At 32.2% G+C, this 17,423-nt stretch overlaps 1 protein-coding gene across 4 annotated transcripts in view; it reads right to left on the reverse strand.

The window, feature by feature from the left end:
* Positions 1-17,423, reverse strand: part of LOC118188619 (uncharacterized) — a 45,087-nt gene that overhangs the window by 7,780 nt on the left and 19,884 nt on the right. For all 4 annotated transcript variants that reach the window (XM_035359111.2, XM_035359109.2, XM_035359110.2 and 1 more), the window contains 4 exons: positions 12,220-13,543; positions 8,515-8,751; positions 4,862-5,066; positions 762-955 (listed from right to left, as the gene is read on the reverse strand). In XM_035359111.2, coding sequence (XP_035215002.1) covers positions 762-955; positions 4,862-5,066; positions 8,515-8,751; positions 12,220-13,536 — 1,953 coding nt within the window. In that variant the 5' untranslated portion in view covers positions 13,537-13,543. The remainder of the gene's footprint in view (positions 1-761; positions 956-4,861; positions 5,067-8,514; positions 8,752-12,219; positions 13,544-17,423) is intronic.

A 17,423-nucleotide genomic window follows, 5' to 3' on the forward strand; every position in this document is an offset into this window, starting at 1 on the left:
ATGAATACTTGAAAGCCAACACTTCATCTTGCGAATGTTTCAGATATGGTAGCCTTAAAGGAGAATTCCTTAAAATACAAAAATTCACCACATCAAACAATATTCACTTCATCAACATGTAACTAATTAGGATTTTCAAGTTATCAAATCATTCTTGTGCAAATTTTTCTCTTTTGCATTGCTTGTGCAAACAAACACAATTCACCTTTAAGCCGTCTTTGTTACTCATTTTTTTGTAAGTAAAAAGGTTACTCTTTTTTTACACACCACTATATTTGCTGCCAATGGAAGACTTATAGAAATTATTTCATTTTTCTTCATAAAGACCTCTGAAAATTATTTTACTTTTCCTCATAAATCTTTCTCCATGCCTTGACCAGTATAAAAAAATGTTTGGCAACATTCTGGAGCTTTGACAAAACTACAAAACATTTTGAGAAATGAAAACGAATGGCTAACCTGCGTAATACAGATATTTTTAACCAAATGAATTTCTTAAGAAGTGATCAGTTTTTTACTTCATGCTGAAACACTCAACTGTAACTAATATTTTGGACTAATTCACTACTGACCAAGTTATTCTATTATGTTACAGTGAAATATTCAGTTAATAAATAAATTCACTTTATGCTCAAAAATGGATGACTGCTTGAATGTGAATTCTTTCTGCACTGTTTACACAATAATAAATAGTTTTTTAAAATAATTCTACGTAAGTTATATACACATCTAATTTGCAGAACTTAAAGGAAAAAAATTACTGTTGAACTAGATGATGGTGTTGGATCTTCTTCCTCTATTTCAACAGATTCTCCTCTCTCTTTACATTTCAAAAGCCAATGTCGATACCAGGTATTTGAAGCAGCCATTTTATTTTGCCCACCATTTGAGCCATTCTGCTGCTCAAATAAAGTGTTTGCTCTAGCCCATAGCATTGTTTTTGTAACCTGCTGACCTATACATCAAAATCAAATACTTTAGAAAAAATATTTTCATGACAATCAAAAAATCCATAAACAATTTACTTGATAGTTCATATAATAACAAAATATAGTTTAATTATGTAGTTAAAAAAACAAAATAAAATTCAGTTACTCATTACAAATAATAAAACACAGATGACATTAACAACCAAATTTAATAATCAGCATGTCTTTCAAAAAATCACAAACTAATTACATTAATAAATATATTTTTATCAAGCATCTCACTCAAATAATAAAAGTTGATTTTTACCGCATCAATAAATATAAACTGTACCGGTGTGCTTATTTGTTCATAAAATATTTGGTTAAGATTATAGCAACCCAATTCAATAAAAGACTAAATCATAAAAAATGTCAGACTTGAGAAATAATGTATTGTTGCAAGCATATGGGTTCATAATGAATTGAATGCACAAGTGCAACGAAAAGTGAATAAAATTTATTCTTATCATAACAAATAAAATAAAATGCTGAAATTTTATCACAGATACTTGTACAATATCGCAATATCTCATAGTAGCTATATTTTAAACTACTAAAACGTTGAACAGAACTCGTTTCAAAACACTGAGAAAGCTAATCCAATCTCACTGCGAATTCACTACAATCAATAACAGCACTAAGTAAACAACTGAATTGAGATGTTTTGATGCGGCTTTTATAACTTTTCCTTGAATGCTCGGCTCAGTCTCATGAACTGTGTTCAGTAGAGAACTCCGATAATGGTTTCATTCAGTTTAAGCAACTCATGATACCCAACACCAAGCTGATCCTGCCATTTTTTTCCCAATGACTATTCGGCTTGGCTGTTGTTGAAACATGGCCAGGTGATCCCCATGAATTCTTCTTTGGGTTATTGTAGTGGATCTATTTTTTCAACACCAGTGACTATACAATGCGAAAAACCCTTTTGTTTATGCCTGGCAAGCAACATTTCACATATAAAAAATCAGCATTCAAAGTTTCTTGGCTTATATGGAATGTTATTTTCTTCTTTTTGAATTAATCCTAATGATTTTAAACAATGCAAAATTGCTTGTTGAGTTTTTCTTAATGTAAGTACAAATTCTACTTGCATTTGGCATGAACTTCATCCAATAATGCTTCAAATTCTGTATCTTTGTACACTTTTAGCCTTCTGCTACATGCTTTGTATCCAACCTCAAATTCACTATTCTTAAACTTTTGAAACTACTCACGGCAACTTCTCTCACTCAAGGCAGCCTCACCATATGCTTCAACGAGAAACTGATGCACTTCAGCTACAGATCTCTTCAAATTAAAGAAGTAAATCAAAAGTTCTCACAAATGACTCTTATTCAGCTTAAAATTTGACATTAAAAAAAAAAAAAAAATGATGCTGATATAAAATCGTTAATATTTCAAGATTATATTGTTAGAAGATGTCCAACCTTACAATATGACATTTTATATCAGACAATTTTAACCCTAATTTACTGATTGCTCCATTTTTTGTCAAACGGCAGAGACTTCCAGTTCACTTTTGAAACAATCTGATAATCCCTTCCTTGATATTTTTATAATCTGCAATAGATCCAATTTCAGCACAACTGTTTACAGTAAACCCTTTTCTGTTTGTTTACCTCCCCATGCTACGTCATCTCACCCAGCTAAGCAAAAAATGGCTTCTTTTTACTATTATGTATTTTGAGCTTTCAAAGTTTGTTTCTCAGAATCTCTTCTTGTTAATGAACTCAATTATTAATATCTGTTGCTCTTGACTGAGGATTTTCTCCTGTAGTCATTGATAAAGCTGTTCGAAAGTTCTCATCATGCTATCTAAGAATACGTTCTGATGTTACAAATAACATTAATTACCTTGGTGTGCTTCCATTTCATCCTTCTATCAGTTACGAAATTGTATGTATTTTACACAAGTTTATTTTCAAGTTGTTTTTTCACCTATAAATAAAATTCGAGGCTCGGTTTTTAAAGATTCTATTTCTGACTTTTAATTCTTGGGGAATTTATAGCATATTGTGTCAGTGCGGCTTAAGTTATAGTGGCCAAACAAAAAGAGCATTAAAGTTTCGCATAAAGGAACATGAATCTTACATCTGAAAAGGCGAAATTAACAAATCTTCAATAGCTAATCATAGTTGGAAATTCATTCACAATTTTGATTTTGGCTCTGCTAAAATTATCCAGAAAGCTGGTTCTATTAGGAAATTGGATTTTCTTGAAGCTTTTCACATTCACAAAAATTTATCCTGTTTAGTCACTGACTTTAACTCCAATCCAGTCTTGCCTAATACCTTTGAAATTCTACTAACTTAACTCTTCATTTTTTGTTACTATTTCTGCCGACAGATGGCGCTATCGGCTCTTCCACTGGTCACCTGTAAGGTATAAATATGATTGACATTTGCTTTCTCAGAATTTTTTCTCCTGATGAAGGGAAACTCATTTTGCTCTCGAAATTGATTGAAATTTTACAAAATCTATGCCGAATACAAGGTTGTGGATTTGCCTGTTTTATTTTCCACATCGGCGTGTTTCTCTTGCATCTTGGCAGAGACCTATTTTTTAAAAAAAAGTAGCAGAAAGTACAAGAAATGATGGAAAAGCAGAAAATTCAGTTGTGGGAAGCTCTAAATTTGTTCTAATGGAAGAGTGAGATTTTTCATGTTTAAAAAATAGTTACTAATAGCATAATGAAGTAACTAAAGTCATCTTAACCAATTCCTCTATCGCATGTTATTAAGCAACTGAAAAGGCATACACACATGAATAATAATAATAAAAAAACTAGCTCATCGTAACTTTTACTGTTATTATGTAGTTTGACAGTGTCTTCTGCTTTTAATTTTACATTTACTGACATTTTTAATATTTTTCTCAGAGAAAGTTTAAAAGTTAAATAACTATATGTTGAATTCTGTTCTTTAAAAGGATCTAGGTTTCACTTTCAGCCATACTTCATACTTCTATAAAAGATAATTAGTCATATAACTAGAATACACTGTCATATAAAACTTTGAGAAAGGTCAGAAATATGGAATAACTAGCCTTAAATTAAATATACAGTTGAGTGTAAACCTTAAAAGCAGAAAAATCGCCTCTAGCCTTACTATTAAACGCTAATAAACTATGTTAGAGTCACTGGTAAATTATGAATATTCTATCCTTATAATCTATATCCTCTAATGGGGCAGCATGTGATGCAGGTACACTCTACATTGTGGTAGAGGAGAACTTCACCTGTATTCTGTCAACTGATGCAGCTATTCATCTGCATGCACTTAGAAGTAGATGGAAGATAAAAAGCAGAGTTGTATGCTTAAAGGAATTTAACTTCTTTACCATACTAGGAAGCTAATGAAAATGTGATGGGTCCATACTGCCAAGTTATTTCTACTTTGTGACAATTCTGTGATGGTGAATTTGCATGAGATACTTTTAAATCCCCTTGGAAAACTCTTATACACTGCACACTACCACAACATGCTGGCTGATCACCTGAATCTTTTTGTATGTCTGGAAAGGAAAAAGTTGATAATTTATTTGTGGAAAACTTGCTCTCTCACTTAAACCTAGCTTGAGAAACAATCGCCTCAGCTTCAGATTATATACTGATATTTACAAATCTTAGATTTAAGTTTTATGGTATTTTTCCAAGATGCTGTTCAGCAAATCAACAAATTCATGAAAGCCAGATTGAAATCTAGGGTAGTTATGTGTACAACGAAGAAACTGGCATAATTCTAAGTTTCTCCAATAACCAATGCTGTGCATATATAAAAAATATCTCTATGTATTTGCATGGGGGGAGGGACCAACATGCTAATAAGAGGTGTCTCAAATAGTTTTGAGGTAACTCTATGAGTAAAAATTTGTTTTAAAAATTAACAAACCTTGTTTCTTTAAATCTTTATACCACTTAAGTAATTCAAGATCAACCTCCTCAGTCAAACTATCATTCAGAACATGCTGGGTAGCATTAAGTAAATCTGTTTGCAAGACTTCTTTATCAGCTATCCATCGGCTAATCACCCGCCGCGCAATACCATATTTCCGCGATGTCGCGTGCTTCGTGTGACTCTGTGCAAACTTCACAACCTATAAAAAAGCAAAACAATGAGATTTTATTAAAATTACTATCTGCATACAAAAAAAAAAAAAAAAAAAAAACTAATTATAAATATACATATAGCTAGAATACACTGTAAAACAAAATCTATATACAGTGTGAAACAAACAGTGAGTATAGAATATTGTGCAGTAATATGTACCACACTTAATAATCACAGCTTTCTCGATTCCAAAATAATGCACTTATTTATTAAGCATTATTATGGAACATATCTTCACACAGATATGCAACTACTCATGTCGTATGACATAGATTTTTATACCATAAATGCAAGCTTATACCACAAGAAGGTGTTTGAATCAATGTGTTATCTGCTGCAGTTTTCAAGCTGAAAATACAACTCAGCTAATGGCAGATCTATCTTCTTTAAGTTTTACTTTGATTAGATTTTTTTTTCTTCCACATTACTTTATTTTATGGGAGCATTAACTATCATACTGGTACGGAAGCAAAAATCATTAAATGTCTCTTCATTTGTTTTATTATTAAAGCTTAAATAATTTGAAACATTTGAAACTAACTGAAAGCCTTTCAGCAAAATCTATCCTTGCAATCTTTTGCTTATACAGGCAAATTGTGTGAAATTCATATGATTGCAACCAACTTTATAGGAACTAATAATTAATAAAGAGACTCAGTGCCCTTAAACGCTTTGCTAGGGCAAGGTGGGGTTGCACTGGACAAACCCTGCTCCAAACTTATCATTTGTTTATCCTCTCCCTTCTGACTTATTGCTGTAAACCACTTGTTGTGACCGTAGAAAATGTACTCTAGAAAAATCCAAAATCAGTGCCTACGTATTGTTTCTGGAGCCGTGAAGACCACCCCGATTGACGCTATGTTTATGTTAACTGGTGATGACCCTTAAGAACTGTAATCCAAGAGACGGCCTTAATTCTCTGGGAAAAGATCATTAGAGTTCCTGGATGTCTTTCACACTCTGAAGTCAATCAAAATCTGACTAGAAATCTAAAGACCCAGATGAGCTTTCTACAGAGAGATTTTCAGTTAAAAAATTCTCTTGGTTTAATGAATGAACGAGAATTACTTGTTCCACTACAAAATCCAATAAATTTGAAATCTTTCTGGATTAATCTTGACCTGAGTCAAAAAGTAACAAAACGTAATACGGATCCGTCTATTTTGAGAGCCCTCGCTTTTGAAGTATTAACTATTTTTTACCCTGAGCCTGTGAGTGGCTTTGGATCTTCACCGATGAATCCCTCCTGTCTGATGGCCCTAATGCAGGTGCCGGAGTTTTCTCCAAAATTTTCTCTTTCTACATCCATATAGGTGGACCAAGGTTCTGCGTTTGATGGCAAAATTGCTGCGATTTGCACAGCTCTGTACCAGCTACAATGCCACTTGGAAAAATTCTCAAGAGCTGTTATACTCTGTGATTCTCGAGCTGCTCTGCTGGCTATCATTTCAGAAAAGGGTGCTTTAATCATGCTGAATGTTTCTCGTCCTTTACCTTTCCATACTGTTAGGGATCTTATTAAAAGTACATGTTCAGGAAGATCTCTATCATCGTGTTTCTCATAAGTCTTGGGAAAATGCTATCCCGAATTTGTGTAATGGCCCAAGGCGTAGAATGGTCGCTGAATTCCGCATTGCCACCGGACATGACTGCCTACAGTATCATCATAGATTCAAAATTGTTCCTTCTCCGATATGTACTTTGTACAGCTCTGGAGAGATGATGGATGCCACACATCTACCCCACTGTCCTGCTCTGCACAAGACTTTTCTCACCGAGCATTACTGGGAGGCAAGAGATATATTAGATTAATAGACTCTGTTGCAGCTGGTTTTTTTTTTTTTTTCTTCTTCATTGTATTGCTGTATTCTATATTCTTTTTTTTTTCCCCTGTAACTGTTCATAATCTGCCATTGGAAATTAAAAAAAAAAATAATAAAGAAATAAAGAGAGCATTATCTGCTGTTCAACACAATGAGCATTTTCTATGTTTATTTCTTCCCAGAATGTTAAGTGATTATTTAATAAGTCCTCTGTGCTCATTTAATGTCCAGGGAAGAAAGGATTAAATCTACAAAACATCATTTAAAAACATGTTTAGGAATACTTGTTTCAACAATGGAGGAATTTTTTTAACTCTAATAACAAAAACTGAATCTTAAACCATTGGTACCAGCATCAAGATATTTCAATAACTTGGAAGCTCTAACAGTAGGATGCTTTTCCAGAACCTGACTTAATTCAAGAAAAGATAATCTATGGTGACTGATGGAGGAATATACAGATGTTGTTTTAGCACTTCTAGAAATACAGGCGTAGTAAGTATTTGTCAAGGTTATGAAGACCTAAATGGTAAAATTTATGAGATCTAAAATTTGGTGGTATGGTGTTTATTATAACCAAGAATATGCTTCTCTTATACTGAACTCTAGGGAGCACTATTAAAGATTACCTTTAGAAGGGTGACAGTCAGAATGGTACATCAAGTGACCAATTTTAAAACATTACTACTTAATTCATAATGTTTACACACCTTTAGAGAATGTTTTGTCATCATTTTCAGTTCTGTTTATCGAACTTTCAACTATTCTTACAGTTACTGTTTATCATATGAGCCTCCTTGGGCTTCAAGGCTAAGAGAATATTCAAGGTTATGTAAATTTTGTTTATCAGGCTGAAGAGTAGCACAAAAGTAAAACAGAGTTCTAGAAAATACACAAGGGCTTGCAACTTCAGTTTTTTAAATGGCTGGAGTTCAAACTGCACGTGCAACTATGACAAGATTTTGCAGGATAAACTTTCGAAGGCTTCCGCATATTCGAAGGCTTCTGCATACTGTTGTTCTTCAACATGTATGATGACTTCATAGAATTAATAAAATGAGGTTCAATATCTCATGTCTTTGAATTTCTACTGCAATTTTAGATATCAGCAAATCTACACACATATCACTATACATCAAAAACAGAACATTGCATCTGTATCTTTCTTATGCAAAATCGTACCATATTCTGAGAGGATATGCTTTAAAATATTGAAGGAGTTGCATAAGATGTTCTATGACAAAAAGTTAAACACAGCATTAGTAAATTTTAGTTTTGATTTAAATACCATGTATTAAGTGTAGACATAAAACAAAGTTACAGGTAATAAAGTTTTTATTAGTTTTGCATGGACTCTTTTTTTAGTTTTGCTGTTCTGGTTTTCTTCACTTGTTCTATATATGACATTCTACATTTTACAGTGGTATGATACTACACATAGAACTGCAATTTTAAAATAATAAAAGACAAACATATTGCATGCTATAAAATTCAAGAGCAATGCAACTATTCTTTAAAGGGGAATTAAAAATTAACATACTAGAATAATCAGAATTACATAGACAGGTAAAAGATAAAGAGGATAAAAAGACAATTCTATTGCACTCTCACCTCAAGCTTAAAAGCTAACGTATACGAACGTCGTCTACGCTTGCTGCTAAACGAGAATGAAGAGAAAGAGTCTTCTCGATCAGATGCGCTGGGTGATGCATCCAAAGTGCGACTGCTGTCAATTAAATCTTGTACTTTGGATGTTTTTTTGTTTCTTAGAGCTAACATCTGAAGTTCTTCCCTATCAACCTGGAAAAGGCTTGTTTCCAAAATCAGGCATGTATTTTCTGTTAATGGCTGCAAAAAAGAAATATAAATAAAAAAATAAAATAAACAAACATATTAGAAATTTTCCTTAGCAAATAAAATATCACTAACTAGAGTTTAGTTCTTAATCTTGTTATATAAAGCAAAGCAATATTCTAAAATGCTTTTGCATCTAACATAGTTTTATAACCTCAGCAAATAAAGAAGTAAAAAGTATTTTACAATTTGTTTTCTGTGACAGATAAATGTTACATTTAATGCACTTTTATTCTTTTTAAAAAACCATTACAACAATAAGCTTGCCAACTTTAAAAATAAACAAAATTTAATTTTGGACTGATGTTAGTTTCAAATGTCAAATCTCACTGCATTTTATGATTTATTCCTATGTTTCTGCACAAAAGATTATATATATATATGTGTGTGTGTGTGTGTGTGTGTGTGTGTAAGATATAAGAAAATACGATAGCTGCTTTAAAAATAATAAGTAATCTCAAAATTAACATTCTAGATTTAATGCTCTCCCCCTAAATTCATCTGTTCTCCCAAATTCGAGATCTTCCTACATTATATAACGCTACTGGAAAAGGGCAACTAAAACTAGTATTAACCAATCATAGCTTGCCTCTACAATTACATCACACATTGTATAAACACTCTTGGTGCAATAACTACGTCACTATTCTGCTGCATTCCTTTCCTAGCTTCCGCCTTTCAAACATCTCTGTTTTGTTATGCCCTCCTTTGTTCTTATTCTAAGATGATATAATGTACATATAAAAAATATTGTAATTGCTTATGATCTAGAAATATCCTACCTACTAAGAAATGATTTGATTATGTGCAAAAATAAAGCTGGGCGATTTATAGAAATCCAGTTTATGTTATAAAAAATATTGTAATTGCTTATGATCTAGAAATATCCTATCTACTAAAATGATTTGATTATGTGCAAATATAAAGCTTTCTGATTTATAGAAATCCAGTTTCTGTTATTTTCATCAGTATGCATTAATCATCAGCCATGACGGACACTGAAAGCTGTTAAGAGTTCCAGTATTCAACTGCACATTCAAAATCATTACACACACACACATATATATATACGTATAATATATTAGCATATTAATTTTACTTAACAGCTAAAAAAATTACTTAATATTCTGAACTAGTATTATAGTGAACTGTTAAAACTCCTTAGCTGATATTAAAAACTGTTGTTATTACAGTAGTACAGCTTGGCTGCTGCAACTAAATTAGACACGCTAAACTATTGCAATGAAATTCTTTTAAATGCCCCAGCAGATACTATAAATAGTTTAGAAACTGTGAAAAACCAAGCTCTTTGCCTGATTACAGGAACATTTAAGTCTAGTCCTACATTGGCCATGAAGTCGCAAAGTAACCTAAACTCAGCTGAATAAAAAATGCCATAATTTTGCTACAAAAACTTTGGAGATGTCCTCATAATTACTACTGGAGAAACTGTAACTTCAAAAATACAAATAGTGTTTATATATTTTTAGAACAATTTCGATAAAGAATTTTTTTAAAAAAGTAAATGTCTTGGAGCAAAAGTTTCTGGCAACAGCTTATTATATGAAATGAGAAATATGACATTCTACTTTTATTCTTATTTCAATGCTTATTATTTGAAATATTATTAACGAAACTATGGAGCCTTTCAGATTTCAGAAACACCCAAGTGAATCTTGATCTTGTCTTAAAAGTTAACAAAGAAGAAATGGGCGACTCCACAACTCTAAATCCAAACCATAACTACCAAAAGCAGATCTGAGAATCAATAACTTGCATATATACTCATAATTTAATGAAGGACAGGGACAAACAACGCAGCTGGTACACACATGAAACACATTTCTTTTTATAAAGCAGTCAGTGCTAACATCACTAGTTTTTAGGAGAACTAGGAGCTATTCACATATATGGCCCTGCAATGGCTTTGTTGGTCATAGGACTTCTTTCTCGAAAGCTATCATCTTCTTGGACTCTTGATCTGTCCTTCGGAGTCAAAGCCAACACTAGAACTTGCAACTCGTACACATATTATGAATGCAGACATCTTTTGAATACTTTTATTGATTGAACAGCACTACTGTGGGTATCAGTGCAATGTGAAGTACAAGGAAACGAGTGCAGAATTTTTTGTCAAGGAATGGAAGGACCTGTCTTCCAAAATTCCAGTAATTTTATGAACTTTTGTTCTGCTAAGAGATTGATAAATATAGAGTTTAGCAAGATTCACTATTCAGACTTGTGCATAAAAGCTATGGGGAAGGGGAAAAAAAAAAAAACTGGCAACGTCTCCTGCACAAGGGATTTCTTGATTCTCCTTGTGCCACAGCTCCTCATATATTAATTGGATACTTATTTCCTCAATGCTAGTGTCTTTTACAGCTGACACAGAAATTTTACAGAGTGCTCTTTTTGTAATTCAGGACATACAACATTAAAGCATGTACTTTGCACTTAATAGTTTTAGTTCCATCAGCCAGAAGTACTGGGAAGGAAGACAGCTAATGAATTAAGTAAAAAGAGCCAAGCATTAATAAATAAATAAATACTATCATCCAGTTTCCTATATCTTCCATTATCATAACTCTACATAGTCACCGACACATCTCAAGCCTTCCAAATTTACGCACTGTTATTGCAATTTTGGAAGTGGAACAATACTACATGTTGTTTTATTTATCTGGATTTCACTCTTTACCATATTATTTTTTACTGTTATTTAGAATTAAGAGTGACACTAATTTTCAAAAGGCCTAGGACTTTTTTAATATAAATTACTACTAGTTACATCTGCATTTTATATAATTTTTACTTACTAAAGATTTCATAGGAATACTTAGGTTCCATAAGGGGAGAATGACAGACTACAAAGGTAATTTCTGAGTGAATTGTAATAATTTTTTAAATAAACATATGATAATCTGAAAATATTTTTCTTTCTCAAAACATGCATATGCCAATATGAATTGCCAATTCCAATCAAACTGTAAACTGGTAATTGTAAGCTTTTCCCAACAAAATGAAATTTCACAAAATTCAATGCCTAATGTATATGCTACAAATTTATAAATCCCCTTTGAATCCTGTAAAACCTGTCAGTAAACAAGTTAACTGTTTACATAGCTTCGTGCTAAATGATTAGTACATGGAAATTAATTGAAAAATTAAGTCTATACATTGGGGAGAAAGCATTCATGATAATGACAAATGTTAAGGCAAAAATTTAATAATATATTTATTCAAAATTGACACTTAGCAAATTTTTACCGATTTAATTGTTGTCTCACTAAAATTTGCACAATATTAAATTAATCCATATTAAAACTAAAAGGTCTGCATGTTCTTGAGAAAACACTCTTTTTTTAGCTTGAATATTTACATGTTCTCAGCATTTAATACTTGGACTGGTTTAAATTTACACAATACTTAAGAAGCATGATTTTTTTTTTTTTTTTTAAATACCTGAGGAGTACTTTCCATAACGCTTCGGAAACAGACTTTAAACTTCTGACACCAGTCAGTTAGCCACGCAGTGCTAATGGTTGATTTAGTGGATGAACTTGCAAGTTGTGCTTGCTCAGCACGGACAATAAGATCTCGCACTGTAACCTGGAAATTTTCTTCCAGCAGCTTTTTTAATGTCACATACAGATCACACTCCCAATCTTCTACTTTGTGTGTATTTACATATTCATTTAAATACTCTTTTGCTTGACACCAAATCGAAACACGTTTTTCACAAACATGGAATTCCCGTGACGCTTCTTTTTCTCCTTTATCTTCAGCAAAAATGACTACTCTATGCTTGAAATAGGCAGGAAATACTACCTCAGGCCTTCTTAATACTTCAGGTTCATATTTGTCAGATGCATCAGAATCATCATTATATAACATTTCAAGTTCTTGAGATACTTGCTGCCTTTTATCTTCCCCTAGTTCTTTACCACCCTCCATTTCATCATCTGGTGTCCTTTCTGGAGTCCCTACCATAGACAAATCTTCAGTCCTGTCATCAAAACTCGTATCAAAACTTCCATCAGCAGAAACCTGGCCCCCTTTCTTTACTTTATGAACAATGTTATCCTTTGTTTTACACCACATACTAACTTTTTCAACACAAATATTGTACTTTTTAGCAGCAGCACTTTTGCCAAACCGTTCCGCATGTTCAACAACTTCCAATCGAAAGGTTGCTGGATATGTTACATATTTTCTCCTGCGCTTGGGCCGGGATCCTCTTCTTTCACCATCGAAATCTTGACAGCTTCTTCGATCACTTTCAGTTCCACTAAGATTTCGACTGTGATTTAAACTTATGCCCTCCCGCAGCCTCTCTTCTAAAAAAGGATTAGAGTTAAAAATACGCTCGGATAAGAGAGTCTCTAATGGGCTCCCTTGATTTAAATGACGTGAACTTTCCCTAATGCTATCTACAGAAGGTGCTGTTTCTACTTTGAAATTATTAAAATCAAATTTATTGTTATTTGATATAGTGTCTCCTGTGATTGGAAAATGAGCAGCCCAAAAACTACTTTCCAAAGATTCTTTAGGAGGTGTATGATTGTTTTCTTTCCTTATTTCTGTATGTTCTGGAGGTCTGTCATTAGTCCATAGGGCTCTAATATTCTTTCCAGAAGTGGTAGTCGCCTGTTTAGATAAGGCATGGTCCTCTATGTTTTCAGATTCTTCTATATCATCGTAAAAATCCATGTGATCCTCATCTTCATCTTCAGACTGTTGAATATATTTCTGTGGTTTTGCTGACTTTCTTTTCCCCATGATTTAACTGCAAAAATAAAAATAATAAATCATTAATAAATCTGATGTTTAATAATAAAACTATTTTATAATTTTTTTATAGAAAAACTGGTTTACATCCTTATTTTATTATTATTAAGAATTTGGCACCCTGAAATTCAGCACTCTAGGGTATCCCACACATGCTCAATCGGGCTAAAACTGGGTGAGTAAAGTGCCTGATCTATTTGAGTAATATCCACTGTTTGCAAGTATTCTGATGCCACACATGCTTGATGAGACAGAGCATTATCAGCCATTAGCAAAAATTCCGGGCCATCAGCACCCCCTAAAGGTTCTATCTAGTCCGAGGCAAATTAAAAGAAATATATCTTTATATATTATATAACCATCTTCTTTTCTACTTTGTTTAAATATTATTTTTTTCTTCCTTTTTTCCAAAGGACTGATGATCTTTTTACTTTCTCTATTTTTGTTCTACAAAACATAAATTGACGGAAATAGCAAGCACAGGCAGCTTTCAATCGGTAAAGTGTTATAAGCAGAAGTTCTTTGTTAGTTATAGCTGTAGATTGGTGCCAACAAGCGTGATTTCTTTCTCAGGGAGCAGGACATACGGAAATCCAATATAGGTGAATTAGACCTTACAGACAGGCAGACTGTGACCAATTATTTGCCACTTTTGGCCTTCACTTAAATGATGCCTTTCAGCCTTAACTATAGAATACTTATCGCTCTCAGAAACCACATTCACTTTAAACAACACTACACATCAGAATTCCAACATGCTAACACACCACATTGTCAGTCACCGTAATTTACATATTCCCTGTGCTATGCACTAAAGTACAATTTTGTGTTTAATTGTATTTAATTAACATAAATAACTACAGTATTGGGCAATGGTTGCAACATTAACTTTGTGAGCATATTTTTTCTCATTATCTTTTAACTTTGATGATCAGTGTGATTTAGAAACTTCTGTTTTATGGTAACAATGTAAAGAATATTATCAAAATTGATGTCTTTGCAAATACACACATATTAGTGTGTCTTTATGCATGCCTAATCAGTTATAAACTATTTCTTCAGAAATAGTACACACTGCATATTTTTCCCCTCCCAGTTTTCAAATGATAAAATGAGTTAGAAAGGGGGAAAAAAAGCCAGTAATAGTAAATATAGTAATATAAATTTACATTACTGTTAAACAATTTAAACAAGAAACATCAAGGATAACAAAATTTTTTCAATTAATGTATTTACCAGAGACAGACAAAATTAGTCTTTTATGGGATTGGATCAGAACCATTAGTTCACTGAACTGAATCAATTCTTTATGACTCAGTGCTCACTAACATCAACCTTTATGGAAAACATTAGGAACGAGAAGTATATCAATAGAGGTCGATAAAATTCGAAGGAATACTGCATTATTCTGTGCTTTATGCTGTCAGCTAACCACAGGAGTGCTAACATTTTCAATATGATAATGCCCACTGTTACAGACTTTCTCAACCAAGTGGCAATCCCAAGTGACCAAACACTCTTATGTCTGGGACATGGTCAGCTGCTGAGAGCTGTTTTAAAAATATGTCTTACATCAAATTACACCAAATCTGGCAGAACAACCTTCAGAAGAGCATCAGACATCTCTACATATCATGCTAGATTGTATTTCCACATGTATCACTGACTGAGGTGGCCCTAAAGCCACGTTAATCTGCAATGGTTTTGCACAATTCTGGCTGCAATAATTGATGTTACCAATTTCCGAGCTGTTCTCATGCTTTCCTCATTTTCTCCTTTGATATCTCTGACCAGTTTCCACAGAATCCAACAATTTTTCCTCAGTACATGAAAAAAAAATTTTTGTTACAAAGTGTATATTCTACTTTTCATATAATCAAAATGCATATGTAGGGGGACACAACTTCCCTAATTTAAAAAGCTAAGGCATTCTGAAAAACTTAACATGCATTTTCAGCATCACAGAAATAAATTTTCTTTTTTAACGTGACTTAAGAACTAACATTTTGTACAGTTCCTGGGACACTATTTAAACTACTTCAATAATTTTTAATAGTTGTTCAGTTGTTAATTTTCATGCAGGCACCTCAACACAGTCATCTTTGTTTTGCTGCTCATTTATGTTACCAAATGTTTCATTAAGTACCGTATCATATAACTAAAACTGACAAAAAGAGACATGACTGTATGAAGGGGGAAATCATCTATGCATTAAAAATAATTTTCTATACCTAATTTTGTATAAGTTATTTTGGTGAACTGAAACTTTGTTTGTTTTGAACCTTTCAAACCAAACTAATGAAAATGAGGCATTGCTATATATATATATATATTTCTCCTCCATACAAATTGGATATTTACTTATTATAAGTTCAAATTAAACAGAAATCATTCATTATGTAAAAAAAATAATAATAATAATTAAAACGTTTTTTTAAATGCAAAAAAACCATACATAATAAAAAAAATTGTGAAACAATTACGGTTATGATACTCAATATAAATTTTATTTTCAGCAACATTATAAATGGTATTTTAATACTTGCAGTATCATGACAAAAATTCAAAGACTGTTTAAAACTAGAACAATTAAAATTAATTGCAAAGGGGGAAATATTTCTTTAAAAGAAGTATGACTAACTTGATTCATTATGGATATGAATAATAAAGTCCACACTTCTTTACTTTCTCAAAAATGACCATCAGAACTTAAAAAAATAAAATAAGCTTTTTAAACTATAAAAATATTTTAGATTCAGATTTTCTGAATATAATATTTAGGGAAAGAGTACACACAAAGGCAGAAATTATACAATAAATTTAATTAAATCTATATTATTTACATGAAATTTTGCAACACTGTTTACAAAAGTTTGTACTCATTTAAAATATCAGTACTAAAACAGAAAGCATTCTTAGCATGCCAATAGAAAATACTTCGAATTTTCCTTATTCTTAAGTTTCTTACACATAAAGCAACTGCTAGACTGAATTTTTACAAATGATATATGATTATATTTATATTCATAGCAAGAACTTTCATGTCCATAAAAGCATTGCTAGGAGCTGTAAGGTAGATCATGATTGGTAACAAAATTAAAGTTACTGTTCTTACTGGCAACGAAATTAAAATTAAATTTTAAATAAAGTAATTTGTTTGACAAAACACTATTACAGCTGCCAATTCTTATTTCTTTGTACAAATTATTATAATCACGAAAAATTTCAGGTATTATAATTCAACAGACATATCAATTCTGACCATTCTCAAATACATTTGGATGATTTTTTTTGTGTGTGTGTGGGGGGGGGAGGTATGTACAGACAGAATAAAGAACTTTTTTTTCCAAAACATATTGTAAAATGGACTTTTTTTCTGAAAACTGTATGCGTGTGTCTAAGTACATTGCATAACTCAAAAAAGATTAGCTGAAAAACATTGAAATTTTGTAAATGGGACTACTGCTGTGCACCTCCCCTTTTTTTGTTGCAATCGGCACTATTAAACACACACACATATATAAACCTAAACTCTTACCCTGCCTTTATTTTTGTAAATGGTGGGCCACAGTCAGATACTTCCAATTACAGAAGTACGTATTTTGCACAATTCAAAAAGTAGTTGTAGAACATTGAAGTTTTGTATACGGTACTACTATTGTGCACCTCCTTTTTTTTTATTGCAATCGGCACAACTAAACACATATAAACCCAAACCCTTACCCTGCCTTTATTTTTGTAATGGCTGGTCAAAGTCATATACTTCCAATTACAGAAGTGTTTTAAAAGACAAAAATATTCATGTTTGGGCAATGTCAAAATTAAAAAAAAAAAAAAAATTAATTTTCAAAAAATACTAAAATCTAACTTTTAATGCA

Source organism: Stegodyphus dumicola, chromosome 2 (genome assembly GCF_044657685.1).
Source record: "Stegodyphus dumicola isolate Sdum_Otavi_A_Nest chromosome 2, ASM4465768v1".
NCBI lineage: Eukaryota > Metazoa > Arthropoda > Arachnida > Araneae > Eresidae > Stegodyphus > Stegodyphus dumicola.